The 27,877-nt window shown below is 45.5% G+C and overlaps 1 protein-coding gene across 8 annotated transcripts in view; it reads left to right on the top strand.

Moving 5' to 3' along the window:
- MYO9A (myosin IXA) overlaps window positions 1-27,877 on the top strand; it is a 164,929-nt gene that overhangs the window by 123,367 nt on the left and 13,685 nt on the right. For 2 of the 8 annotated variants that reach the window (XM_056499556.1, XM_056499562.1), the window contains 17 exons: window positions 4,052-4,127; window positions 8,279-8,422; window positions 9,001-9,040; window positions 9,943-10,065; window positions 13,184-13,264; window positions 14,106-14,216; window positions 15,179-15,301; window positions 15,782-15,931; window positions 16,044-16,354; window positions 17,268-18,881; window positions 20,086-20,167; window positions 20,684-20,890; window positions 25,393-25,505; window positions 25,870-26,027; window positions 26,417-26,643; window positions 26,915-27,031; window positions 27,503-27,691. In XM_056499556.1, coding sequence (XP_056355531.1) covers window positions 4,052-4,127; window positions 8,279-8,422; window positions 9,001-9,040; window positions 9,943-10,065; window positions 13,184-13,264; window positions 14,106-14,216; window positions 15,179-15,301; window positions 15,782-15,931; window positions 16,044-16,354; window positions 17,268-18,881; window positions 20,086-20,167; window positions 20,684-20,890; window positions 25,393-25,505; window positions 25,870-26,027; window positions 26,417-26,643; window positions 26,915-27,031; window positions 27,503-27,691 — 3,866 coding nt within the window. The remainder of the gene's footprint in view (window positions 1-4,051; window positions 4,128-8,278; window positions 8,423-9,000; window positions 9,041-9,942; window positions 10,066-13,183; window positions 13,265-14,105; window positions 14,217-15,178; window positions 15,302-15,781; window positions 15,932-16,043; window positions 16,355-17,267; window positions 18,882-20,085; window positions 20,168-20,683; window positions 20,891-25,392; window positions 25,506-25,869; window positions 26,028-26,416; window positions 26,644-26,914; window positions 27,032-27,502; window positions 27,692-27,877) is intronic. The other 6 variants (XM_056499559.1, XM_056499561.1, XM_056499560.1 and 3 more) reach the window with 6 other exon arrangements.

Genomic DNA, 27,877 nt, shown 5'->3' with positions numbered 1-27,877 from the left:
ATGGTTTTTCTGTTAGAAACTTTCTGTCAGATGTCTGTGCTTCCTGCAGCATGTGGGGTTGGGGGAGCAGTGGTGGTTTAGGTCTTAATTTAGGCTTTCATTTTTAATTTAACTACTTTATTTTCCCCTACAAATTCCCAACACTACTATAAGAAAATATAAAGGAATGATGCTAAATTTTACTTGATTTTAGATTTTATTAAGTGGTATCATGCCAAGTGACCTTACTGATACTCCTAAGAAACTATTGTAAAGGAAGATAGTTATCAGCAGAGTAATTTTACTTGCTGTTATTGAATCAATGTAATTTTAATTTTTAAGTTGGCTCAGCAATATGGGAGATTTTGGGAGGTTTAGTTTGCAGTTCCTTAGGTGGGAAAAGGGAAAGTCATTCAACTCAAGAGACACTTAGAGCTTTAATTTAGTGAGAAGCAGGAAGTTGAGCTCAATGTTGAACTCAACACCTCAAAACCTCACTAGTAGAGACTAGTCCACACAATTTGGGATCTTTTATGAGAAATCCAACGTGTGGGTCTGAGAAGAACATTGCCACAGTTTGTAAATTGGCATCTGACCACACAAACAAGTAATTCTTGTTCTGCATTCAGAGATCCTTCCCCTCTTCCCACAGGGTGTGCTCCTGCTTCCCCAGACTCCCAGCCTGGCAAGCTGAAGTGTAATGTTCAGAATCCATCAGGTTTTGGGCTTGGCCCCAGGGACTTGGCTTTTCCCACAAGTCAGATGAGGTTATGCATCCATGTCATCCTTGAGACAGGAACCAAGGTCATCTCCTTGTCTTGAACTGTGCAATTAGTTCTGAACAAAGAGAGAAAAATTGGTTTGATGTGTTTATTGAGATTTCCTGTAGGTGCCTTGGTATTCAGCTTCTGGAGCCAGCTGGTCACCCTTCCCTCACCATCAGCTGCTTCCCTGGTGCCATGGAGTCCACCAGTTCCTCCAGAGCCAGGCACTGGGTTTAGACACATCTGATTCAAGGCTGGAGCTCTGCTCCTTGGCATTCATCCATAGGGAGTAGACAGGGCTTATCCAAAACTCTTCCCAGCAAGGGCAAAGACCTGTTAGGTAAATCAGTTCATCTTTCCAAAACACTCCAGATGAAGGAAAGGGAATATGCTTGAAGAATCAGAATAATTTTTGCCTGAAGTGTAAACCTGCTTAGGCTGTCTGAGCTGAATGAAGGGAGTGAGAGGTTGTTGCCACGTTGTTCTTTCCTGCTGTGTGTCAGTTCCTACAGTTTATTAGCCCATATTCACCATACACAATTCTCAAGGCTATGTGCAACTCACCAGGTGAAATCTAAGACCTTTTTACCTTCTATTTATAAAAATCCCCTTTATTTCCAAGAAAAGGGTTCACATCAACATTACAGCTTTTTTTGGCTGTATTCCTTTAAAGAGCCAAGTAATGGCACAGTGTCTTTATATTTGGTGTATCTAAAGCTCTTTTACCCAACTTGTGCACTGTGCCCTTTGTTAATCAACAAGTCACTTAAGGTGCTGAGCTGGCAGAACCATGATGCAGTTTAAATTCAGCTGTTACCTGCAAACCTGAAATAGAAATTCCCTTTTCCTGAGCAATGCAAGGTGTGGATGCAGGGATAATTTGATACAACCTTTTCTTCATCACTTCAGCTTGACTTGTTGGGTTGAAAAGTCTTTTGGACCTTTTCTTTCTTTGGTGGGGAGTGCAGGGAAGGGTAGGAAAACAGATTTTTGCTCCACAAAGAAGGTTATTAATTTAAACAATCTTGGAAATACCAGTGAAATACTGCTTTTCATGGACTCTTTGAGACAAGAAAAGCCTTCTGGGCCTTAAAGAAGGAGTGTCTAGGTATATTAAACTGTATTCAATCTATATTAAAAATAAGTCTAGCTAGACATTAGGTACTTTCTTAGTCTAAAACTAACTACATAAAGTACTAATGCAACATTTTAAGCAAATTCCTGATGCAACCATTTTAAGCAAATGTTTATTCCCATTTTTCCCTCTTTATGATATGGTTTCTGTGTTCTAAATCAGGACTTTGGACACAGAAATGCCAATTTGAAAGAGGTACCAGAACACTCCTAGGGCAAGAAATGTAACCCAAAAATGGATTAAATGGCAAAAAGAGAGATTGGAAAGAGTTTTGAGCTTGCTATTGGAACTTGGATATTATTGGATATTTTGAGCTTGGATGTTGTTAAGTGCTCAGATGCATTACCTGCCTTGCTTTCCAAAAATCTCCCTTGCTGGAGATGCCAAACCCTCCTCAGCAGCAGGAGTGATTTGGTTGGTCCTGCCTTGGAGCACAGGCAGGGTTCAAAGATGACTGGAAGAGCACACCCTCAAATTTTCTTTTGTTGACATTTCCAGAATATTTGGGCACCTTTAGATTTAAAAACTTAGTTAGCTGGACCATCAGCCTTTTCAGGGATCTCCTGCTCGATTCCTGATGAACAGATTCTCCTGTTCAGCTTCAAGATGAGCTGTTACAACACCTTAGCAGGGCAAGGAGGGTTAAATCACTTAAAGTGATGTCACCATTGACTCTGGTAGGAATTCATCTTCTCCTCAGGAATTCCAGGCTCATAACAGCAGGATGGGCTCAGGTCTCAGTGTATTTGCTTTGTGTTCATCTTTCAGAATAAAAAATCACCAGGACACCTTTTAACTCAGCACCTGGGCTGCATAAAATAGTGGAATTATAAATATGAGGAGGAGGGGATATGCCACTGCTTCCTCCTGTCCTGCTACCAACTATAGTTTAGACTTTTTTATTTTTAGAAAGCTTTTTTTTCCCTTTTGTCCCACTGTAGATGTCTCAGGGTAAAATAAAACACATTTTCCCCATGCTGAGGTGAGAGCTGTGATTTTTCCTGTCTCACAGCAGTGATTTTGAGACAGTTATAAAATTGCTCAACTGTTTTCATGTCAAACTGCACATTATCAGATCTTTAAATCTGTGGTTTGGTGACTTGCAGTGTTTTGCTGTCTACAAAAATTGCCTCCTGTCTTTGTAAGTGCTTGGTTACAAAACATTTCCACTTCGAGGAAGATAACAGCTGCTACTGTAACTATGTGTGGCAGCTTCCTTGGCTGAATACAAAATAGATACTTTATTTAATATATTGTTTTATTAGATATATTTTATTTATTTACAAATACATTATTCTAGTTATCAAAGGATGTGGTCCCAATGGGCTATCAAGCCTATTGTATATAAAGCCTGTAGTATATAAAGTATGAAGTATGAAGCATGAAGTATAAAGTTTTTCCTACTTGCTGCACATGTCCATATATTTGGAGGTAGGGAGAGAAGAAGTGTCTAAGGAATAAATGGCCATTTTTCCAAGTATTCTAGTTATCAAAGGATATAGTCCCAATAGACTATCAAGCCTTTATAAATAGTGTATAAAGTATTTCCTACTTGCTGCATATGTCCATGTATTTGGAGGTAGGGAGAGAAGAAGTGTCTAAGGAATAAATGGCCATTTTTCCAAGTATTCTAGTTATCAAAGAATATGGTCCCAATAGGCTATCAAGCCTTTATAAATAGTATATAAAGTATAAAGTATTTTCTACTGGCTGCACATGTCCATATATTTGGAGGCTGGGAGAGAAGAAGTGTCTAAGGAATAAATGGCCATTTTTCCAAGCATTCTAATTTTGTGCAGGTGTTTTGCCCATGCAGCTGGGTTATCCCATGCCCAGTGAAAAGCTTGGGAATCTCTGGGACATGGAGAACATGAGTGACTGCTCCCCCCCATCATCTCCTTCCCTCACCCCATTTGCTGGCTGGGACAGCATGTCCCTAAAGCACCCCATGCATATGTGGGAGGGGAATGAGAGGCTGGAGCAAACAGTGTTACTCAGGAGGGTGATGACTCTGGCAGGGAGGTGGGACTGGGAAGTGATGGCATCCCTGGCACCCGGCATGTGCCAGGACACGTCTGCTGCTCCATGCCAGAGTCAGGGCTGAGCTATGGCTCTGCTCATTGTCTCTTGGCTGTGAGCCAGCTGGAAACTTCTTCTTCATGTGCTGCTTCAGGTATCACTCGGAAGAGCCCGAGGACGCCGCTCTCAGACCTGCAGGGAGTCAACACCATCAACGAGAGGAGCCCACGGTAAGGCTGCTGCTGCTACCTTGGCATGGCCAGGGATCTGTCTGTACCTAAAAATGGCTGCATTGGTATTTCTCCTGTCTCTCCTGTCAATCTTATTTCTCTTTGTTCTTTCTCTGCCGTGTGATTGGATCTAAACACCTTTCCTGACTAAGCAGCAGGCAGGGAAATCACCTTCCCTGTGTCAAAGGCATCAGTTGGTGGTGGTGGGTGTACAAGGGGATAAGAAGCTTAAAAAATTAATGAAGGTGCCAATACCAAGGAAATAGTCATTTAAGGAGGACAGGTTTGGGTGCAGAGCTGCATACAATATGTGGTGGCTCCAGACACCTTGGAATGTGGAAAACCTGGAAGTTATGGGGTTTGAGATGGTACTTTGCCAAATGCTTGCATATTTTCAGGGGGGAAAAAAAGCACATTTGCTTCAAAAGTGATTGTTTTTTACGGTTTTTATGTATATTTTTATTTTAAAATCCTTCCTTGAAGTTTCTGACCATTTAAGCAGCTACTGAATGAGACTCAGCTCTACACTTGAGATACAGGTCTGTGCCTCTTCTGCAAAGCCTTCTCCATCCCCATTCCAGAATTAACTTGCTTGTGAAGCCAGAGTCTTCATTTTCAAGGCACGTCTGGGCACTGATCCTTTTCCTAGCTATTCTTGTGCTACCCCTCCACACATCCCAGGAGGTCTGATTTTCCCAATACCCCTCTAAAGGTGTACAGTGCATCTCTGCTTCCCTCTGAGCAGGTGTAGCTGGGGAGGGAAGTGATAGGAGCACCCTCAGCTCCTACAAGCATTGCTTGGAGCTGCAGATATCCAGGTGTGTCTTTATGGCTGCTCTGAGGTTAATGAGAAGCTCAGAACAAGTCAAGAGGAGTCTGAGTCTGTCTCCATTTAATCTGTCTGTTAAATCAATCCTTGCATCTCAGTGCCTTCCCTTCCACACAAAGTTAAACATCCTTCAAGGATATTATTTTTAATGGCTCTAATGCCAAATAGCCACAACAAAAATTAGATACACATTGTTCCTTTTTTTCTTGGGGAAGAAAAGTGGCTTCTGCCTGATTTTGTTCACCACATGCTCTCTGAGTGCCATCAATAATAGAATGTCTTTCTTCCTCTGAATTCCTCCCCTTTGAGAGAAGCAGTGGCACCTTACTGAAGGAGAACTGAATGTTCTCACATCATTTTAAGTCCATTTCAGTGGTTAGAGAGGATGGAATTTGCTTAAAATGGTGGGATTGAATTCATAAATATGTGCTACTTCTCAAATTTGAGCAGAAATCCAACTGTGCAAGCGATGCCACCCTATCCTGGGAAGGTGATGAAACCCAGCCTGTTCTCACCTCAGTTTTTGGCACCCTCCTTTCCTTTCTCATGATGCTGCAGCTGCTGGGGCTCTGATGGGTTGGGGTGTGATGACAGTCATTCCTTAGTGACACTGGAAGCAGGGAAGGTTGGTGTCTCCAGAGTGACGTTCCCTGTTTCCAGCACCTCTGATTGTGCAAGTTTCCCTCAAGATAACGTAACATGAAACTTTGGCACTTTGGAGATCTTCCCTTGTAGATAAGAGGATTCCTGCAGTTTCTCTATCCAGCCTTTGGCGCATGAGGAACATCTGTGAACTGGGACAGGGCTTTTCTTGACTGCCCAACTCCAGCTTTGGAGGCACTTTAGTGTGGGAGCTGGGGCTGCCAACATTTTTGTAGCCCAAAATATTTCAATTATCTCAGCAAAGGGGCATTGTAAAGGCAGGGAAGTTGCTCTTGACCCCAGCAAAGAGGAGGATGTGTTTATTTACTGTAGAGTTCAGTGTGTGGTCAGCCCTGGTTATGTGGCTTAACCCATGCCAGCACAACAGACAAGTCAGCCTAAACAGCCAGAATTGAGGAACTGTGTTTTTCTTCCTCATCCTCAGCAGCTGTGCTCTACCAGCAGCCTCAATCTGAGCCTGTATTTGCAGAAAAAGTGCTTTTGGGGTCATCCTAACTCCTGTATTCCCCTTCTGTGATGCCTCAATAGCATCACAGGTGGTCCATGAGCTTCTCTTCCCTTGGGCATCATCAGCAATGCGTCCCCAAATGTCACCTTTGCCCCTTCCTTCTGGAAGTACAAACCAGGTGTCTCATAAGATCTCCAAGGTCCAACCTGTGCTTTCTTAGTAGGCAGGTGATTTTGTTCCCTTTGATGTAGTTATTATTGATCTGGAGAGTCATGTCACACTTGATGAATGTTGATATTTCAGGCAAGAGCAAGAGCAAGAGGAGGAGTGCAGGTGACATGTCTGGAAGAGAGATTGGCTTTAGCAGCTTCCCAGCAGATTGACTGGCAAGCAATTTATGGCTCCAAATTAAACAGGAATTGCTTTCAGAGTCATCTCATGATCATGTGGTCGCTGATAAGTCTGGCTGTGCATCCAACCTAGAGGATAGCTCGGGGCCTGTTTCTAAAAGCAATTTTGAGGCATGACATCACTCAGGAAGTCACTGTGGAGGGTGTAGGGAGCCAAGTGCTCTCCTCTGATCTCAGAAAAAAAAGTGGACGGGTGGTTTGCACATGCTAGGTGGGAAATCAGGCTTCAGCAGAGTGTTCAAGTGTCTTCCCCAGCTGCTGAGAAATGAAGGCCAGGCCATGCCTAACCAAAACCACTTGGGCTGGTTGGGATCCTGCTGGTTGGTGCTCACTAGTGGCCCTTTTATGTGAAGGGGTGCCTGAGCAGGTATTGATCTGGAAACAGCTGGCTGGGCTCAGTGAGGTGATTGACCCCAGAGCAGCAAAAGCTGCATCTGTTGCCACGTGAACATATCTATCCTAAAGTGTCCATAATGAACAGAGCTGACATTTTACCTCTTGGGTTTTTCAAAACCACCTGGGAATTTCTAAGGTTTTCCAGAGAGGTTAGCCAGGATTAATGATGGTGTACATCCCAAAAGTGGCTGTTGAGTTTTAGTGGTTCCTGTCAACTGCTGATTTTTCTTTTCCCCCCTGCAAACAGGAGGGTTCTGGTGGATGGTACCTGAGATGTAAAGAGAAGAAATGTGAGCAGGAGGGATCACTTGGATATTCAAGCTTCTCACTAGCAATCTGTCAATGGAATGCTTAAGAAAGCAGATCCTGGAGCACTTAGCCAGGGGTTTTACTTCGCTGTGATTGATCCCTCCTTATAATAGTGGTCCATGTCAAAATGCTGATTTAATAGGATCAGGAAGGAATTTGGGAAGTGCTCAGATGAGGCAGCGAGGTGACGTTGCGCCGAGGATCTGGCTCCAGGCTTTGAGCTGGCTGAGCATACAGCTTTACATCCTTTATTTTTTAATTTCCATGTGGCACTTGAGATTTGCCTTTCCTCCAAATCAGGTCTTTAAGGCAAAGGGCTGCCTTGTTGTCAGACCTCAGAAGCAGCCGGCGCCTAAAGCCACGTTTAAATCACTGTATCCTTCTGCATCCTCATGACCTGGTGCAGCCTAGAGTCTCATCCTGTTCCTTTTCCTCCTGTCTGAGATAACTGAGGGGGAGGGGGAGCACATTGCAGCCCCCACATCAATCCTTAGATTGCTTTTATTCTGTATGATTTCTGCAAGGCTGATAAAAAAATCTAGAGTTTAAAAACCCCGATAAACCACCAAAAACCCACCAAGCCAAAAGTATTTTGTTTGGGTGCTGTCCATAAGAGGCTTCATATTCCACAGACACCACTGCAAGGCTTCTCATTTCAGGAGGAAATTGGTCAAGTATCCATTTCCATCCCTCCAAGATGGGATTTTGGTTCTTCTCCTCATTTCCTTTAGCCCTTCTGAAGGCAGGTGTGAATTTTTGGAGACCACAGCAGTTATGCTCCATAGCAGGAGGGACCAAATTGAGTGATTGATTTGTAATCAGGTCCCAGAGAGTGATTCTGGGTCAACGCATCCATCCATCTGGGGCTGACATCCAAATTTGTGGCAAATGAGTTTATTGGAAATTAGATTTAGAGGTGCTTTAGTAGATGATGGCTTCATGTGCTGTCTGGCACCAGGGACTCATCCCATGGGGGTGAATGAACAGTGGGAAAACAAAAGCAGCAGCTCGTTTTCTAGCAATGGGTTGTTCTCTGATCTGTTTTTATCATAGAAGGGTGTTTTTTATCTCTTCCTAACGGTGTCTGGTGTTTCAGGGATGCCTTTGCAGTTGGCTGGAATGGCCGGATGGGGATGAGGCACAACAGGCTCACCAGCCCTGGCACCTTCCTGGACAAAGATGGGATATTCGTCAGCACAAGCAACAGCAAACTTCTGGAGAGAGCCCATGGCATCCTCATGTCAGTACCCAGGAGGGGAGCTGAGCTTTATTGCCAATGAGCAGCATGAGTAGCTAGGGGAATGTGAATAGCCAGGATATAAAACTCTCAGGGTGCCAAGGAGACTTGGAGGTGTTTCCCAGTTGGGTCAAAGCAACTCCAGTACATTTGACATGTATGATTTTAGTCATTCATTCAGAATGCCAGAAAAAGTGAAGAAGGACTGGTGCTGGTCACACCAGTCTGGAGATACAGCAGTCACACTTTTAACATCATATCAATGTTTCCAATATAAATTATCTGGGCAGATGATGTTGGTGGTTCACATTGCAGCCTCCTCAAAGGTTCAGGGAAATCAGGAGGCTGGTCAATCATTTTGTGACATGGCTTCTTCCCAGATTCCCAGCATGTCATCATTTCCAGTAACCATTCCCATTAATTGGATCATTCCTCTCAGTCTGCAATAAGCAGGGCAGCCCCATTTCAGTGCCAGCTCCAGGCAGCAGCTGCTCAGGGGGATTTGGAGGGGCTGGTTTCATAAACTCCTCTATTCCACAATTGCACTGTGGATTAACCTGAGCTGTTTATTATCTCCCCAGGCGAAATAAGAACTTCAAAGCCAAACCCAGTCTCCCAAAGGTGAGTGAGAAGCAACATTTCCCCCACTGTGTTCTGTGGGTTAAGGCTGTAGCACAGTAATGCCATGCTGCTGGATATGAGGAAGACCATGGTGTCTACACCAAGACTTTGGTCAACTCAGCTCAGTTCAGGGCTCTTTAATCTATATAAACCCAAAGGATTTCAGCCCTGATTTCTGCTGGGAGAGAGAGATATGAGCACTTACATCCTCCTTGGAACTGCTCTGGCTCATTTTTCCTCCTTCTGAGAAGGAGTACATACACACTGGTGAAATATAATAACTAAATCTCTAAACTAAAATGAGCAAGTAAGTGATGCAGGAGAGCTGGTACCTGATAGACAAAAACCTTGTTACTTTCCCTCCATCTTGTCTACATTTATTGTATTTTAAGAGATGCCAGGAGATCTGTTGTCCTTAGAAGAATAAGGCTTTTTGTGGTACTCACTGGTGCTGCATCTATGATCAGGAACAGAGCACCAGGAGAGGAGCAAACATTGTTTTTACACCTCTCTATGTCCATCTTGCACCTGGAATGGCACCAATGCAATTAATCAATGAACATTAACAGTGAGGAGAATCCTAGAATCATGGAATGGTTTGTGCTGGAAAGGACCTTAAAGGTCATCCACTTCTACCCCCTGGCATGGGCAGGGGCACCTTCCTCTAGACCAGGTTGTTCCAAGCCCCTCCAACTTGGTCTTGGACTTCCAGGGATGGGGCAACCACAGCTGCTCTGGGCACCCTGTGCCAGGGTCTCACCACCCTTACAGGGGAGCCATCCCTCAGTGTTCCCTGTTGAGATTACTTCACCTAAGGAAGCCCTCTGAGGGTTAAAGATGGATATATTAGATGGTGTGATGGTAACATCTGGATTTTCTATGGATTGTCCTTTTTTCCACAGCACTTGCTGGATGTGAAGTCCCTCAAGCATCTCACAAACCTGACATTGCACGACCGCATCACCAAATCCCTCCTCCACCTCCATAAGAAGAAAAAACCACCCAGCATCAGTGCCCAGTTCCAGGTGAGCCCTTTCCTTTGATGGAGGGAGGGGAATCCCTTGTTCCAGGCACAGTCCTGCCTCATCCCCTGCACATTTAGGCCATGAATCCCACTGAGGGCTTGAAAGAACTGGGAGACACAGCAGGCATTTAAAGGGTGCAAGTGGAGAGAAATAAGAGTGAGAAGGGGTAACATGGGGATGACGTGGTGGAGCAAGGTGGCACATGAGGAAGATGTTGGTGCATCCCTGACCTCTGGTACCTCATAACGTGGTGCTTTCTCCCCAAAATCCATAAACTGCAAAATCCCCAAATCATGTTTTTTTTTTACATGATTTATGCTCATCCAGCATAATCTGTTCTGAGACAGAATGGGAATTTCAGTAGGGGCAGAAAAGTCAGAATCCTGCTGCGTTATCTCCAGGTGAGCAGGGGAATTCAGAGGAGGGATTAAACTTGTGTTGTCAGTGCAGTTGCCAGTCAGCAATCCCTATGGTTGGTGCAGAGAAGATAATCCTCCAAGGACTTGGCAGTGCTGGGCTCACAGTTGGACTTAATGGTCTTAAAGGTCTTTTCCAACCTAAATGTGATTGTTTTATATGTCTTGGAAACAGCTACAAGACATGCACAAGCAGGTGGTAATAATAGAAAGCAGCTTTTCACTTAAAGTCTGGGTTCTAAGCAAGTCTGGGTTGGTTTTGACTTGTAATTTTCACTGCTTTGGGTTTTTTGGGTTTTTTTGGAGATGTAGTTTATATTTAGAAAGTCTCCTTGTGTAGGTGTGGGTAAGATTAAATAATTAAAAATGTATGCACACACACATGTATGTATAATTAGCAGAATGTACATCTGTATATTTATGTATTTAGCCTTGTCTAATCTAATTCTATTCTTGTCAAAATTCACTCCTGCAGAGTTTAATTCATACCTGTGGATGGGTTGAAACAGGGATGTCTTGGAGTGAAAGGCCTTCCCAAAACCTATTTATGCTCCCAACAAAACTCTGAAAAGCCCCAGGGGGCACAATTGATTTTTTTTTGTATATTTTCACAACACATTCAAATCAAATACCCCTAATTTAATTGAGCACTTTTTAAAGAGAATCATTTTGAGGGATAATGCAGCAGCATTGCCTTTTTAATCAAGAGCAAACTAATAAAATTGCAGTGCATGGAATTGGGTCACAGGCAGGAAACACAAATGTTTCCTATCATGTTTTTTTGCAGAGAAACACTGCTTTGTGTGTAGTGCCTCAACACCAGGCTTGCAGCTGCTCCATCTCCTATAGATTTCCACTATCCCTGTACTTAGGGTCATCTATAGGGGAAGTAGCTGCCTTGGAGTGTGCACTGAGGGATGCAGGATCCCTTTCATGAAGGAAAACTAAACTGTAGAGCTCCCCTTTAACCCACATGCAGATGCCTTGGAGACAGGGATGGAACAGTTCCTGAAAGGCCAAGCACAGGTGGTGAAGGAGTGGATGGCTGGAAAGTTTTGCTGGCAGAGGGACAAAGGAGACAGGTACAGGGTTAATCCAGCGACCTCACATGTCCTTTGAGGATTCCCGACCACCAGATGGCTGAGGGTGCCTGCACCATCTGCCTCACACAGGATGGCCCTGAGGGAATGGAAATGCACATCCCATTCCCCTGTTTCCAGCACTGGAGCACTCTGCTTGCTGGGTTCTTAGCAAAGGGGTTGTGTCCCTTGAGCACCCCCTTTCCCTCCCACTAGCCTGTGTAGGCACAGTGGGATGCTGCAGCATCACTGCTGATTGGAAGCACCCAAAAAGCTTCTTTTGTGTAAAAAGGAGTAATTTCAGATTTTAAAAAAGCCAGGAGCATGCCAGCAGAGGTCTGCCACGTCATGGCATTCCTGCTGCTCCCTGGGACAGGAGCAGTGATATTTGCATGAAGTTAATGTACAGAATACAGCTGCATCACATGTGCCTGGGATCTATCCCTTGCTCCTTCCAATATCCTGGATGTGAATGAATTTTTCTAAACAAGAAAGGCTTCCCAAAAAGATGTCTTTGAAATGATCAGAAGAAAAAAAAAAAAGGCTTCCTGTGAGCCAATCTGTGGGCAAAATGCTTCTTTGTAATACCACGCCAGTTTATTAACTCCTGTATTCCAAAATTTATACCTCTGCTTATAGTAAATGTGACAGAATATCCTTTACATGACTGAGTTTTAAACTTTGTTAAAATCAGGAGTAATCAATTCTGTAGCACCTTACCTGTGTCATGTTTTAACATTACCAACTCAGCAGTTAGAGATACCCAAAGTATTTATAGGTCACAGCAGAAAAATGTGGCTGAGGAGCCAAGCCAGCACCAATGGACCCAGCACACACTGGTTTTCAACCTGGTTTTATTCCAAGAGCTTGTGATTAATCCCAAAAAGTCAAAGGTTTGAAGATGAAGGAGCAAGACATCCCACTGGAGCAGCTGGCTGTAGATGATGCCGATGTAAATTCATTTTTATGGGAGAGACTTTTAATGGTGATGAATAAATAAGGGGAAATAGAAAAATGGAACCAGGAACCTGCTCAATTCTCAGTGATTCTTCAGTCAGGAACATGCCAGCATTGAAGCTCTTCTCTAGAAACAACCTCTGAAGTTTTCAGAGTTGCAGGCTTCAAAAATTATTGTGAATTCACAATTTTCCCTTGGCAAAACTTTCATTAAAAACAATTCATTTTTAGGCCAACAGTAAAGTTTTGAGAATTAAAAATCAGGGGTAAATCCTGCCTGGAGTCACTTTTGATAAAGGGAAATTTGATCTGTGTTTAAAAAACATCAGTGGTTATTTGGTGCCAAGTGTAAATTCTTGTCTTGGGGCGCCCACTCATGGCTGGATGAGGTTTGTGGTGTGGAGTGGCATGAGAATCTGGGCTCCAGGGGAGCCAGAGATCTGAAAATCTAGCCCAGCATTATATTTATCTTTGGTTTCTTTGTTGAGGCCAAAAACAAAATCAGCACAAGTTGCTTGTGCTAAAACACTCATTTGGGGGAATAATTTCCCAGTGCCTCATTTACTCATAATTAATTCCAATTTCTGTTGGTTTGTGATTTAAGCATTTGGATTTTCATTATCCACCATGGTCTCCTCTCCCTTCCCTGTGTCTCCTCTGTTGCAGGCATCCCTCAACAAACTGATGGAGACCCTTGACCAAGCAGAGCCGTATTTTGTCAAGTGCATCCGATCCAACGCCGAGAAGGTAAATGCCAGCCTGTGAAAGTTATCCTGCTAGAAATCAGCTTGAGAACCTTTTGTCCCATTTCACAAGGAGTTAGATAGGAAACAAATCCTCAAATGGAGTTGGATTTAGAAGATTTGAGCAAGGGTTTATCATTTGGTTGTCATTCTTGTTAAACTGAACTGGCTCTTATATTTGTAGAGACGTGTGTATGCAAATACAGTATTTTAATTTGTATGAAAAATATATTTGCTTTGATAAATGAATTTGACTGCTTTGAAGCTTCTGACCACGGATAAGAGAGATTTATAGAACCATGAATTCACTTGTGCTGGGTCTGAGCCCTAAAGCTTCCTTAAAATAAAGTTTCCATAAGTAAAAGCAGATACTTTTAGAGTATACTACATTGATCACCATGACTCATATTTCTTAAATTTGTCTTTACCTAATTGTGTCATGGACTGAGGACCCTCTGTTCAAAATGTAAGGATGCTTTATGCATTAATCCTTCAGAGTTTTACCCAGGCATTTAGAGAGAAACCTTTTTGTATTGGAGATTATTTAGTTGCTTGACCCATTAACTGTGCCTTTGGGGGGGGCCTGATTCAATTCAAATGCAAAAAAATCTTTTTTTGTGGTTTTATTTCTCTAGTTTGAAATTCTCAGAAGCAAACAGGATTCAATCCCAATGGGATTAGTTCAGTTCCTGGGGACCCACATTCCCTCCCTCCTGTAGCATCACTGACAACGTGTGTGTCCTGCACATGTGCTACATCTGCTGAACCCTTCACCCATCCACACACTTAAAAGCTCCAGTGAAAGGAAATATTTGCTCATCCTTGGTCTGGTTCTCCCGTTGCAGCTGCCCCTGCGGTTCAACGACAGCCTGGTGCTGCGGCAGCTGCGCTACACGGGGATGCTGGAGACCGTGCGCATCCGCCAGTCAGGATACAGCTGCAAATACTCCTTCCAGGTTGAGTACTGGGGCTTTGTGCTCCATCACCCACCTTTGGCTGCATTAGCAGAGTTGTCTGAGTGTTGCTGGTCCTTTTCTTATCAGGGTAACTACTTTCTAGTGGATGTAACAGGCTGTTCTCTACCTATGAGCCAATCTAGACTTCAGGGAGGGCTGTGAGCACTGCACCATGATTTTTGAACAAAACCAGTGCTTTTTTGCAACATGGACTCCCTTTTGGGAAAAAGTGTCTGATTTGCACGTTCTCTTCTGCATCTGGAATTACTGGGAGGAGTGTTTGCCCTGTTGTGTTGGCTGTGTCCCATCAGGAGGGTGATCGGCATCCTCTGAACTGCTAGAGTTAGCCAGCTTTTCCTGTTTCCTTCTTTCCCATGTGTTTGCCAGGTTTTGTGTACATGTGAGTCCTTTCATGCTTTCATGCTGGTGCTGATTGGTTTCCTGCTAGCGGCTGCTTTGGGGCAGATGTCGAGTTCTGCACAGCAGCTGTTTAGAAAAAGGAAAATACTCAAAAATTTTTTGCTAGGAGCAGGGCTCCCAGCCTTGCTTGGGGGGATCTATCCTCTTGTACCTCCTTCACTCTGAATCCTCATAGCAGTAATGGCTGGAGCATCTGAGAGATGTTTTGCAGATGTTGGTATCCTCCTTCCATCGTGGCTCTTGCTGGGGATGTGGAGCATTTATTTGCTTGGGATTGACCCTGTAGCTCCTGCAGAACCTCTCCTCCCACGCTGAAAAACATTTGAACCTTGCTGGATCCCTGCTTTGATGTCTTTCCCATTAAACCACAAAAGTTGGATGAAACATGGTGTTCCCCAGTGCATAAAATGTTATCTGTCCTTCTGCTCACTCCAGAGGTCCCGTTTCATGTGGCCAGTGGAGCAAATCTGTTATTTATGGGAGAAAGAAGCAGCAGGACCCAACTAACCAAATCTTGGTCCTGCTTTTTTTTTTCCTTCCAGGATTTTGTGAACCATTTCCATGTCCTTTTGCCACAAGGGATCAGCCCATCTAAGCACAATATCCATGATTTCTTCCGGAAGATAAAACTTGCTCCAGACAATTACCAAGTTGGAAGAACAATGGTAAATGTTCATCCTCAGCTCAGCCTTTAAGACACAGATATAACATTTGCCTGTATTTCTGTCTGATAAATTAATATCTATATGTGGTTTTACTTAAACTATTTTTCTTTTCTTTATCAAAAATCAATTATTTAAATGAAACTTTTAATATTATTAACTTAAAAGAGTAAGGAATAATATTGCTTAGTTATGGATTGTAATGAGGCAGCCTCGAAAAAACTCATGTCCTCCAAAATCTCTCGTGTGTGTATACTTAGCTTGATACAATGATCCTCATTTTGCCTTCCTTGATGGGAAAACTGTAATTCGGAATTTAAACAGTCACAGGCTGCTTCAAAACCTTTTAGAGTTACCTTCACAAAAATCAGCTCCTCAACTTTTCTGGGAGCATCCAGGATGCAGAAACCAGGAAGATGAAATCATTTGCCTTGTGGTCTGGGAAGCTTTCCACGCTAGTGTCTTTTGGGTTGTTTTGGCCAGGTTTTCATGAAGGAGCAGGAGCGGCAGCTTCTGCAAGACCTGCTGCACCAGGAGGTGCTGCGGAGGATCACTCTGCTGCAGCACTGGTTCCGCAGCCTGCTCTGCAGAAGGCAGTTCCTGAGCCTGCGGCACGCGGCCATCACCATACAGGTGGGTGCTGCTGTTGGATTCCACATTGGGAATGGAGAGGTTGCATGAAGGCAGGTGCTGTCCCATCTTCACACAACACCCATTACAAGGAACCCCCTTGCTGTGTTTGCAGAGATTTTGGCGCAGCTACCAGAGCCGAAAAAAAGGCAAACCGTCCCCAGACCCCATGGTTCTCAGCAGAGCTGCTGTCATCCTGCAGACACACTGGCGGGGCTTCGTGGAGCGGCGGAGGTTCCTGCAGATGCAGTTTGCAGCCCACCTGGTGCAGAGCTGCTGGCGGGAGCACGCCAGGCGCCGGCACGCCGCCGCCACCAGCATCCAGGCGGCCTGGCGGGGACACCGCAGCCGGCAGGCGCTCGCAGCCCGCAGGAGCAGAGCCGTGTGCCTGCAGGCGGCCTGCCGGGGCTATCTGGCGCGGCAGAGGTAACAACGTTGGGCTCTGGTGAAGGGGAACGTGTTTTTTGGTGATGCTCACAGTGGGGAAAGGTGGCTGGTGGGAATCAGGGCACTGCAGTGACTTACACAGGGCAGTGTCCCCTCATAGCATCCATGATCCTCCCCCAACCTGCCCTGGTCCTTCGTTTGCCCACACTTTCAGCTTTTTAGCTCGCGTCCTGCTCTTGGAATAAGCAGAGCCTATTTCAGGTTGGAGCACGTAGGCAGTGCAAAGCCAAGGCCGTAAATACTTGCAAGGGTTTGTTTTTTTTTAACCCTTGGCAGCAGCACCAGTTTAAGTAGCCTATTTTTAACTCAGATTGCCTCACCAATCTGGTTGCTGCGCTGGCTCGCAAGGACAAGGGATACTGGAGCCAGCTGCTGTGGAGGGCGCAGGCTTTCCAGCCATGCCTTGGCTGGCTGGCTGGGAGGCAGGTCACAATTCATTCTGCCTGCAAGGTGTGGAGCACCTTAACGTTGCTTGGAACATCTGGGAGCTGCAGAGATCTCTTGGTGCCAGGCACAAGTCCCTGCTAGTTTTTCCAGATGCAGTCCAGGCAGGATGGAGAAGATGGAGAAACCAAGGGGGTGTGATGGGTTAAGCTTTCCTGGCTCCAACAGCTTATGGAGGAGCTAGACCAGGGATGGAGTCTGGATTCACTGCCATCGGCACGAGGGGAGTTTTCAGGTGCGTTGGGGCAGCCCTTCAGTAGCAGAGATGGCAGAGGAGGAGAAGGTTTAAAACTGAACGTGCCTTACCTAGTCTTGCACCAGGTGTGCAAGGAGGGTTGCTTGAGATGCTGGTGGTGGTGGTGGTGGTGGTGGTAATAATAAGACACTACTAGTGTAGTGCCTTGAGTAGACACGGGGCTGAATATCCTGGTTTTCTGCTTTCTTCCAGGTTTAGAGCTTTGAAAGAGCAGCAGTTAAAAGAGATGCAGCTGGAGAATGGCCTGGTGGGTAGAGAAGAGGATGGGCTGGAAGGAGATGTTTTGGAAATTAAGGGCTCTGACCCATCTAAGTGGGAGGACAGCTCATTTGAAGAGCGAGTGAGAGCTGTAGAACAACATATATCACTGATGGAGAATAATCGGGTGAATCACATGGACCCACTGGATGCTTCCCTGTACAAAAGGCATGAGAGAGCCAGCAGCCAGAGTGGGATGGACACCAAGGAGGAGATCATCGTGAGAGAGAGGCCCAAGTCTCTGGAGGATCTCAACCAGAAAAAAGTGGTTCGTGCAAAGAGGGAAAGCCGGAGGATGCGGGAGCTGGAGCAGGCGAAGTTCAGCTTGGAGCTGCTCAAGGTCCGTTCCACAGGTGGGCTCTCACCTTCAGAGGAGCAGCTCTGGTCCTCTGAGCTGGTGTCAGAGGCACTGCACTCCCCTCAGGGAACCCCAGAGAGCGAGAGCTCTCAAGGGAGCTTCGAGCTGTTAAGCAGTGAAGATACCTCAAATAATAAACCCATTTCCTTAGTCTTAGATGATCATGATGCACAGTCATTTTCTGTGGACTCCCTGCCCAGCAGTCCCCAGGCTCAGCTGCAGGAGAAGCCTTCCTGTGCAGCAGATGGGAGCAGTGATTTGCCCAGCTGCAGACAGACCCCAGCAGACACGGTGCTGCCCAATAACCTCAGCAGGAAGGAGTGTGGTGTTGGTGGCCCCCAGAGTGTTGTAAAGGCTCACCCAAGAGAATCCCTCCTTTCTAGCAACCTCCCGACTTTCTACGTTCCACCACAAGACAATGTGAAGATAATGGAGAATAACCTGAGGAATAAAGCAGTGGAAAAAGAGGAAAGGACAGTTACATTCTCCAAGGCCAGGAAGGACTCTGAGTCAGACCAGGGCAAAGCCTTGGGAGAAGAAGAGGAAGAGGATAAACCCTCTACCAAGAGAGAGGAACGTGGGACAGTGACAGCAGCACAGGCCCTTTCTCCAGGTTCTGTCATCAAGAGACTGGAAAAGCTCAACGTGGAGAAGGAAGAACGGCAAAAGCAGCTTCAGCTGCAAAATGAGAGGGAGATGATGGAGCAGATTCGTCAGCAGAAGGAAATTCTGGAGAGACAACGCAAAGCCTTCGAGCAGCAAGGGAGGGTAGAGGCTTTGCAGAGGACAGAGCAGAGCAGAGTGAAGGACCCTTCCCTCAAACAAGCCAAAAAAGCAGACAGCCGGCCTCAGTCAGTGCTCATCCTGCACCCCCAGAGCAGAGGGGAGCACAGCCCCACCCCAGGCACCACCCCAGCAGTGGACATCAAGGGTCTCACTGTTGGCACCAGGGTAAGCTCTCCAGCCCACAGTGCCCCCAAGGACCGACCTGTCAGCATGTTTGTGGAGCAGAGAGAAGCTCCGGAGCCCCGCTGCCATTCCAAGCCAGCTCTGGACCCCAAGGACCACCCGGGCAGCCACTTCTCGAGGACAGAGCGCCTCCGGCAACCGCGGGTGCCCAACCAGGCCACTGAGGAGACCAGGGCAAGCTCCATGTTTTTCACTCCAAAAGACAATCCCTTCGGCCTCCAGTGAGTAAAGGGAGGGTGGGCTTTCTCCTAGGCTTTCTCCATTGGCTCTTTCTTCTGCTAGGGACCTTTTTGTACAAAGGGTCCAGAACATTGTTTCTGGAATCTGCATATACCCCATAGTTAAACAAAGGGTTCTTGATCTTCTAGCAACAAGCAGATGGAGGTCAGAGGGAAAGGAAGAAGACCTGGACTATGATTTCTCAGTCTCTTACAATGTTATATATTCCAGGGGAGATAATCATGGACATTAGCAGGTGAAGAGAGTCAATAAATACTGTTACTATTTACCCTACATGAAAGAGGATAGGAGTTTATTTCTCAAAGCAAAAAATTATTAATAAGTTTTTAGGATTTGGGCTAGTTGGAATAGAAATGACTCAATGAGGCAAAAAATTCCAGGATTTTCCTTGTTTACCATAGAATTAATACATCCAACAAAGCCATGTGGATGATCTGATCATTGCAGATGAAAAAACGCCAGCTCTCCAGAGAGAGTTTGGGAGTGAATGCTCTTTGGAGACCCTATCATTCACATATGTAATTAATTACACCTGTAATGGACTTAGTTGTTCAGGTCCAATGCATGGCTTAACCTTGAGCTGTTCCAGAGTCTGGAGATGGCAGCAAGATCTTGGGACAACTTTTGCTCCCACTTTGTTGTGTTGCTTAAGGTGCCTTGCCTAATTTTGGGGTGGTTTTGGCCAAATAGGATACAAATCATCCCCCTCCCAAATCCTGCTGCAGGCAAGGCAAAAGCTCCCAGTGAATGAGTGTTGGTAGCTCAAGGTACCTTGAAGTGTAGTAGTCTTGTGGTTTCTATGCTGTTATGACAGGAGAAGATTCCCATTGAATTTTCTTTTCCTGGTTCATGTGCAACATGAACAAGCAACAGGAAGAAAGAGACATTAAGGATTTCTGTATTTTAATTTTTGGTCTGCAACAGAATAGTGACATTTGAGAATCCCAAAGTACAAAGGTACAATCCATAACTACCTTGCTGTATAAAGTTGACAGGCAGAATGTTTTCTCTTCTTGTCTTGTATTAAGTCCAATTCTGAAGAATTCCAAGCAATTCCAAAACCCCGTGACCTCAGACTTGCAATTTAGTCTTGACTGCTTGGACTGTGTGCTCCCAGGAGCTGGGCTAGCATGGTGAGAAGGCTTTTGGGAGAGGATGAAAGATCTCTGTTCTGTTGTGTTTCAGCAGAGAGGCAAATCATCAGTGCCTTTCCAAGGGCGAACCAGCACGGAAGCCGTTTAAGATGCCAGGGTCTGGCAGAGGCGAGGTGAGTTGTGACTTGTTTGTTTTCTCTTCCCATGAAAAGGAAAACATAAGTTATTGAAAAGGGAGAAGCAACTTATTTTGCCAGTTTTCCCTCAAAAACTTCAAAGAGGTGAACTCTGAAGCACAAGGGCTGCTAGACCTGGGTAGGGAAGGGGAATATGACAGCACAGTAACCTCCACATGTTCTCTTAAAATAAAAAGCCCTGTAGGAATAATTTGTAGCAGCTCTGGATAAAAGGATCCCGTGATCCTGATGGCAAACACTGTCCAACGCTGTCTTGTCTTGGTTTGGTTAAATGTCCGTTTGAGTAACACCCATGACTGTCCATTTTCACCGTCCTGTCTTAGTTTTTGTTCTTTCTGGTCCTTTGCTGTTTTCACTAGACATAATACTGCATCCCCTCCATGGGGTGCAGTGGCACTCAGAGATGTCTTAAGGCTACATGGGTAGAGAGTCCTTTTTACTTTAAAACCCTTCTTTTCGTTTTGTTTTGTTTTGTTTTATACTTTGGTCAAGCAGGTGCCCAGACCGAGCCATAAAAAGAAAGCCCGCATGGCGCGGACGCGCTCCGATTTCTTGACTAGAGGTACTTTTGCTGATGGGGAGGGGGATACGGAGGAAGAGGATTACGATGGCAGTTTTGAGTTCCTTCTCTCCTCTGAGCACCCTCCTCACACCGAGGCAGCCCGCCTGGGGCAGGCCTGTTACAGTGACTCCGAAATGGTAATTGTGTCCGATGTGATGGGGGAAATGAAACTGAGCCAGAGAGCCTTTCTTCGCTAACCTTAGCTGCACTCATCCCTCCTCCACTGCTTCTTTTCCCACTCCCAAGGATGCTGTAGATGGGTAAATTTGGCAAACATAGCAGAAACAGAGGCAAAATCATGGAATCACAGAATCGCAGAATGGTTTGGGTTGAAGTAACTTTAAATCTCAATTCCAACTCCCTACCATGGGCAGGGACACCTTCCACTAAACCAGGGTGCTCAGAGCTCCATCCAAACTCTATTTCTTGCTCCTGGGTTGATTAAACATCCACCACACTTCCCATAGTTTTCCTGGAGCATTACAACTTGTATTGCACAATTACCTGGTTTGGGTGCTTCAAACTCAATCCTCCCCTTGGAACTTTTTTTACATCTGTAAAATAAAAAAGGAAGTAAATATTGTCCAAAAAGCAACAGACAAAAAAAATTATATAAATCCTGCAGCTTTTTTACTTTTGATTTTTTATCCTTAGCTACAATATGCAATGATTATTCATTTGGCTCTCAATTATCAGAATGATGCTGGCAGACAGCAGCTTAAAGAAAGTTAAACCATGGAAATTGGACAATGAAAATGTAATGAGAGTGAAATAGTGGATTTAAAACAAAGACAGCCAACCTAAGTGTTTTTTCCAAGCACAGCAATGAGTATCCTTTAGCAGGTCCAACATGAGCCAGCACAGTGGACTTTTGCATCTCAGGCTTAATCTCCCACCCACATAAGCTACTTCTGGAAAATCACAAACCAAGAAGTTTCAGGAGTGGAAGAGGCCAACAGATTCCAACCTGATCGTAATTTATTTTCCTGAGGTGGTGGAGATGTCCCCATAGGATTGTGGAGAAACACCAGGAATCATGTCCTGCTGTGAGAGTTTGGGTGGAGTGCTGGTTAGGGCTGCCATGTTCCTCTCCTCCAGCTGCAGTACAGGATGTGGAGCTGAGTATAAAATCAAAGAAAAGCATGAAACAAAAATCCAGGGATTTATTTTGTGCCACAGCATTGCCGTGGGGCTGGCAAACATCCCGTGAGATCCTAAAAGCTGCTTTTCCAAGAAAAGCAGGTGGCCAAGGAGGGCTTTTCATGACTTTTCTTTTAGCAGATCTTATTATAAAGGATAATTTTTCCCAGGGTAATTTCCTTACTGGAAGAGGGCAGAGATTTACAAATTCCATATATTTTTTAAGCCTACTCTTGGTAAGTTTTTTGGGGAGTTGAGACAGGAATACTCCAAACCTGATTGAAAGACATATCTCTTTGGACTGAGATAACCTAGCTGAACCTTTGAGCAAGTCCCTGCTTGTGGATTGGAAAAGGGAGAATTTTAAGTATTAAAATATACTTTTTTACATAGAATCATAGGAACTTTAGGTTGAAAAAGATCTCTGAGATTGCTGAGTCCAACCACAAACCCAGCACTGCCTTGTTCACCACCAAACCACGGCCCCCCTGCCATACCTGGAGTGCCTTGCTGTGCTCCTGGAGGCTGCCCATGTGCAAAGGGAATTGTAGCTGTAGGAATCATTCCCTCTGGGATGTGAAAAGTGCTGTGCTGGTGCTTGGCCAGCTCCATCTTTGGGAGCATCCTGGGTCACTGCACTCCTTGGAAGTGCTCCTTGGGACTCTGCTCACCTGGTTTAACAGCTCTCACCGCATGCAAGTAGCAGTAGGTGTCACCTCTCTCCTGTCTCTGCTGTGTCCCTCTTCTCCTCTGCTCTCCAGCACTTGTTCTAACTGGTGGTCAGGACTTTCCCCCTGGTGTGGTAAGCTCTGCTCTCTGGGCCAGCACTCCCCCTGACACTGTGTGCTGCGCGCTGCCTTCCGTCTGTATGTCCTGCCAATGTGTCCAGTGTTTCCATCTGTATTTTGTATTGCAGGTTTGGGACCAGCCCTTGGGATGGGGCTTCTTTGGGTCAGGATCATCACAAGTAGCAAAATTTAGAGACTGTTTATTTGTATTTATTAGAGAGCCCAGTTGGGTGTTGCAGATGGCAGAGGAGCCTGTGATAAAGCTGGACTGGTGCCTCTTGGGGTGTTTTGGGTACAAACACAAAGGCACAGAGGCTGATGTCTGTGCAGAGCATTGGTTGTGTCCTGTGATAGTCACATGAAGGCAAGTCTGGCAGTGAATAGCTCCTTCACACAGCTCCTGCCTCCAGCTAGGACTTTCCAAAACAGCCTCTTTGCACGTCCTGCTCAGCAGCCAGTGCTGCTGGCTGGATGAATGAGAGATCTCATGCAGCCCCATGGAGCCGAGCACAGGATGGGGCACCAGCTGCACTGCCTGCTTTGCCCATTTTTTTCTTGGTCATCAAGTCACTGGTTGTGTATCCCAGCTGGTGAGTAGAGGCCCACTGGAATCCAGTGCTTCTGACCCCATGTTCAGAGCATCAAACACCCAGAGCATCTGCAGCCCCAGCTGAAACCCATGTGGCACCAATACACGAGGTGCTGAAGGTACAGTTGATTCCAAGGTTCTTTAAGGATTAAGGGCTTCCTGACAAGACCAATATTCAAGTTTTTGGCTGGTGAATAGCCAGGGATTAATCTACCTTGCAGCAAGACACAAGTGGGAGGAGCAGCTCCTGGCTGTTCCTGTCAGCACATGTTAACATCACTTTTGTTTGGCACCTGAGCCTGGAGAGCTTTTCTGCAGCAGCTGCATAAATGGAAAGCCTTGGCTAGAGGAATCACACCAGAAATACCCTCTGGAAACATCCTTAGAGAGTGGGACCAGTAATTTTGCTCCACCCACCACACTAAAGCCATGAATTGACAAAAATGAGTCCAAGTACCTGCCACCAGCTGATCCCAAGTACAGCTGAAGAGCTAGCAATGAAGATCACTTGTCCTAAGCTACTCAGAGAGAGCTTCAGGAAGTTTTTCTATGCAGGATACAGCACTGCTGCCTGCTGGGATAAGTCCCTTGACCATAGTTACCTTATGAGTGAAACACAGGTTATTCTGTCAGAGGAAAATACTTGGTCCCTTCCTCATCCAGGAGACAGCTTCAAACCCCCAGTTATTGCCAATTGCCCTCATGATGCTTAGTGGTGTTCCCTTGCAGGGTATTTTCTGGTGCAGATGCTCATCTTGATGTCTGAGAAGGTTTCCCATCCTTTCCCTTCAGAATTTCCTGGAAGAGAACTGCAAACAGAAAGATCTTGTGCCAAAAATGCCTTTTAGTCTTTATTTACTAAAGCTGGAAACTCAAAAGGTTGAAATGACTCAGGAACAAAACCCTGTTTTGGGGGCAAGTATTTAACAGATCATTTTTAAAACAAGTAGTAGTTTTGGGCTGGATGGAGATCACTTTTATAGGTTTTGAATTGCTTTTTCCCCAGTATCCATCCACAATTTCTGTGTGATCATCACCTGAATGTAAGAATGTCAGGAACAAAATCTCTTTCACGGTTTAGGCAGTTTCTGACTTTCCCAGTGGTAATTTTGCCTTGCATGCTGCCATCTCCTGGCTGGAAGAGGTATTAGTCTGGGGGAGGGGGGAAATAAAACATGGAAAAAGAGTAGATACGGCAAATGTGACCCCCCCTTGCAGCCTATTTCTTATAGAAATTTACTTAAAAATTTTAACAGAAGTAAAATAATTGCTTTAAAACATAGAGCATTCAGTTGAGAAATTCAGTTGAGGTGATAGGAAAGCTACAGGAGATATTTGACCATCATCTTCCAAATCCTTTCATGCAACCTGATTCTCCACTTTCCTCATGCTGAAAGTTTCTCCTCCAGGAGCCCAGCTCCCAGATCACAGCTGCAATTGGAAAGTAGAACAAAAATTTAGGTATTTTTAAAATATGGCAAGTCTATTTCTGAGCTACTTCATGGGATCCTGTTAGGTTGAATTACTGCAAATTTATCCCACCCTTAAAAATGATCCAAGGGCATTTTAAATGGTGGCAAAGGTGGAGATATTTTCTATAAAAGCTGCAAAATTTCTTCGTTAAAGTGTTCCTTTTGGTGTGTCCTTGGCACAAAGACCTTAGTCTTTTTTTCTGTAAAGTGCTCAGCAAGAATTGGAGTAGGAATTTCTGCTGGGACAGATCCAGGTGGTTGAAGGTTCCCTGGGGGAATCACTTCATTGTGACTGATGGGACACTCTGGGTGGAGAGCTGAAATGCCTGGATGAAAATGGTGGACAAGCTGTGCAGGCTGAGCAGTAAGGACCCATGGCTTGGTGCAAACTGATTTTCATCACAGATTGCTCAAGGAAAAAGAAGGATGGACCTGGTTGAAGAGCTGGAGCAAGGGAAATGCTTCACTTTATTAGGAGTCATTAAAATATTTCTCTAGGGGCTCATCAGGACTGTAGGTTTTCACTTGTCAGCAAGTAAAAATAAAGATGTAGGAGATGAAATAGCTGATTTTTGATAGGGGAAAAAAAATTATCTGATATCCCAAGAGCTGTCTTATTTTTAAATGGTTCATGCTTGGAATCGTTACAGACCGTGCAGCGACTCGCCTCCGGGGAAGGCCAGGCCAAACTGCACAAAACCATGTCCCAGGGGGAGATTGGGAAGCTGGTGGCCACACAGAAGAGTCTGGTTCCAGATGGGAGGTAGGAATCATGGCTGGAGATGGCAAAGTCCTTCCTGTGTCCCTCCTGCTCTCCAACACATTATTGAGCCCCACAGGCTCCTTTGGAGCTCCACCTGCAGCCTGAGTTACCCATCCCACCTTTTCTACATGACCATGGGCAGGCCCAATTAGGTCTGGCTCACACCACAATGAAGTTTTGGTGTTATGGGCCACATGCCTGTCCCAAACCACCCAATCCCATGCATGAAACTGAAGTAGCCACATTTCCATGGTAGAAATTGTGTGGATTTATCTCCTCAGGAAGGTCCAGAAGATTGAGATAGTTTTGGGTAGAAAGAGCTTTCCTAGTTAAGACAGTTCCTCTTTCCATGACTTATTTCTAGGCCTCAACGAGCCAAGATGAGGTTTTGGGTGAAGGGAAAGCAAGGGGAAAAGAAGACCCCCCGGGAGAAGCTCGCTACCCAGTCTGAGCTGCTGGAGCTGTATGCAGAAGAGGAAGCCCCTGGCAGGGAGGCCATTCCTGGCTTGCAGCTTGGTGAAGGTACGTGATGGGGGGACACAGGACCAGTTGTAAGGAGAGGGAAACTGGGTTGGGATATTGGAATATGTCCATGCTGGTTCATGTCTCTTAATTCGTGGGTGGTGTCAAGCCAGAGCAATGGCAAGTAGGTTAGAGGGTGGGATCCATAGCAGATCTCAGGGAATTCCATGTCACTAATCCTTCCAGCCACCATCTGGACATGGACAGATGTTTCCTCTCTTGAGGGAGGAAATAACCTAACAAGGCAGAAGTGACATTTAATCTTCCTGTGAGTTCTGCACTGTGCTTTTCTCCTCCGCAGGTTTATTCCAATGCCCATCTCCCTGTTTTAGTCACAATTATTTTTCATCTACTCCTGAATGCCCTTCCCCCTTTCCATTTATCACCAGCAGAGTTGGGTCCTCATCACCTGACGCCCCCTCGGAGCCCCGAGCTGTCGGGCATCTACCGGCGGGAGTTCAAGGAGAACAAGGAGCCCTCTCCCAAAGTGAAGCGCAAGCGCAGCGTCAAGATCAGCAACGTGGCTCTGGAGCCTGTGCAGTGGCAGAATGACTCCCTGCAGATCATAACCAGTGCCAGCGACCTGAAGAGCATGGATGAGTTTCTGCTGAAAAAGGTAACTCCTGCCCTCACTGCTCCACACATCAGCGCAGAGATCCAGGAGCAGACAGAGGCAATAAAGTGAAAACCATCCTGTGGGTAGCTGTAGTAATGCTAATAATTCATCTAAGGGTGTCAGGGCAGGTCTAGAGAAGTTTCTGGTTTTCATGCAGGAGAAACCACCTGGTGATCGTGGTGGTGCAGCTGCTTCTTAGTGCTGCTTCATCTCATGCCAGCTCTGCTGCACCCAAAGAGACCTGGGTGCAAAAACCCCCTTGTTTTCCCAGATGAATGAACTGGACAATGAGGATAGCAAGAAGGACACGCTGGTGGATGTCGTGTTCAAGAAAGCACTGAAGGAATTCCGACAAAACATCTTCAGCTTTTACTCCTCAGCATTGGCAGTAAGTGACCAGATGATGGGTGGGACTTCCACCTCCAGGAGAAATGGGATTTTCTGGGTCCTCCTGGTGGTACAAGTGTTGCCAAGCCCTCCATTTCTGGTTTGCTCATCCCAAGGAATGGATGTGCTTCCTTTGTATTCAGTCCCATGATTAAATTTGGACTAACTCTTCTTCATGAGCCAGCTCTCAGGATATCTTGGGTGTAGATTTGCTCCCAGCCAAAGGGGAGATGACAAAAAGCCAATAATCTCCAATTTGTCACCCAAAGTGCCTGGAAACCTTTGTGTTACCTTTGCTAGTCATGGAGATGCCTAATCCTTTTTTCCTTCTCTTTATCATACTTGGACTTTCCCCAAGCAGCTGGAACTCGGTGAGGCTGAAGTAATTGTCTGGAGAAGAGAAGCTCTCCAGAAAAATCTGGGCTATATAAAAATCAGTTTTCTTTTTTTTTTGCTTCTGTTTCCTTAAAAGATGGACGATGGGAAAAGCATCCGCTACAAGGACCTCTACGCCTTATTCGAGCAGATTCTGGAGAAGACCATGAGGCATGAGCAGAGGGACTGGAGTGAGTCTCCAGTTAAAGTCTGGGTCAATACCTTCAAAGTCTTCCTGGATGAATACATGATAGAGTACAAACCCCTGGACTACACTGCGGGGAAGGTACTCAGCACTTTTCTTAAACCCCCTTGAAGGTTTGGGAATGATCTTTCTGTGGGGTTGTGGCTCTGTAGACACATGTTGTTTTCTCTGCTTTAAGCTGAGCTAGACAAGGCAAGGTGTCACTGCTGGTGGCATCAGAGCTGGAGCAGCAGCTACTCCCAGCTCCAAGATGAAGATAGGAAGAGC

This window comes from Oenanthe melanoleuca, chromosome 10, assembly GCF_029582105.1.
Source record: "Oenanthe melanoleuca isolate GR-GAL-2019-014 chromosome 10, OMel1.0, whole genome shotgun sequence".
Classification (NCBI taxonomy): Eukaryota; Metazoa; Chordata; class Aves; order Passeriformes; family Muscicapidae; genus Oenanthe; species Oenanthe melanoleuca.
The sequence above is the reverse complement of the archived record's forward strand: the minus strand, read 5'-3'. Positions and strand labels throughout refer to the sequence as shown.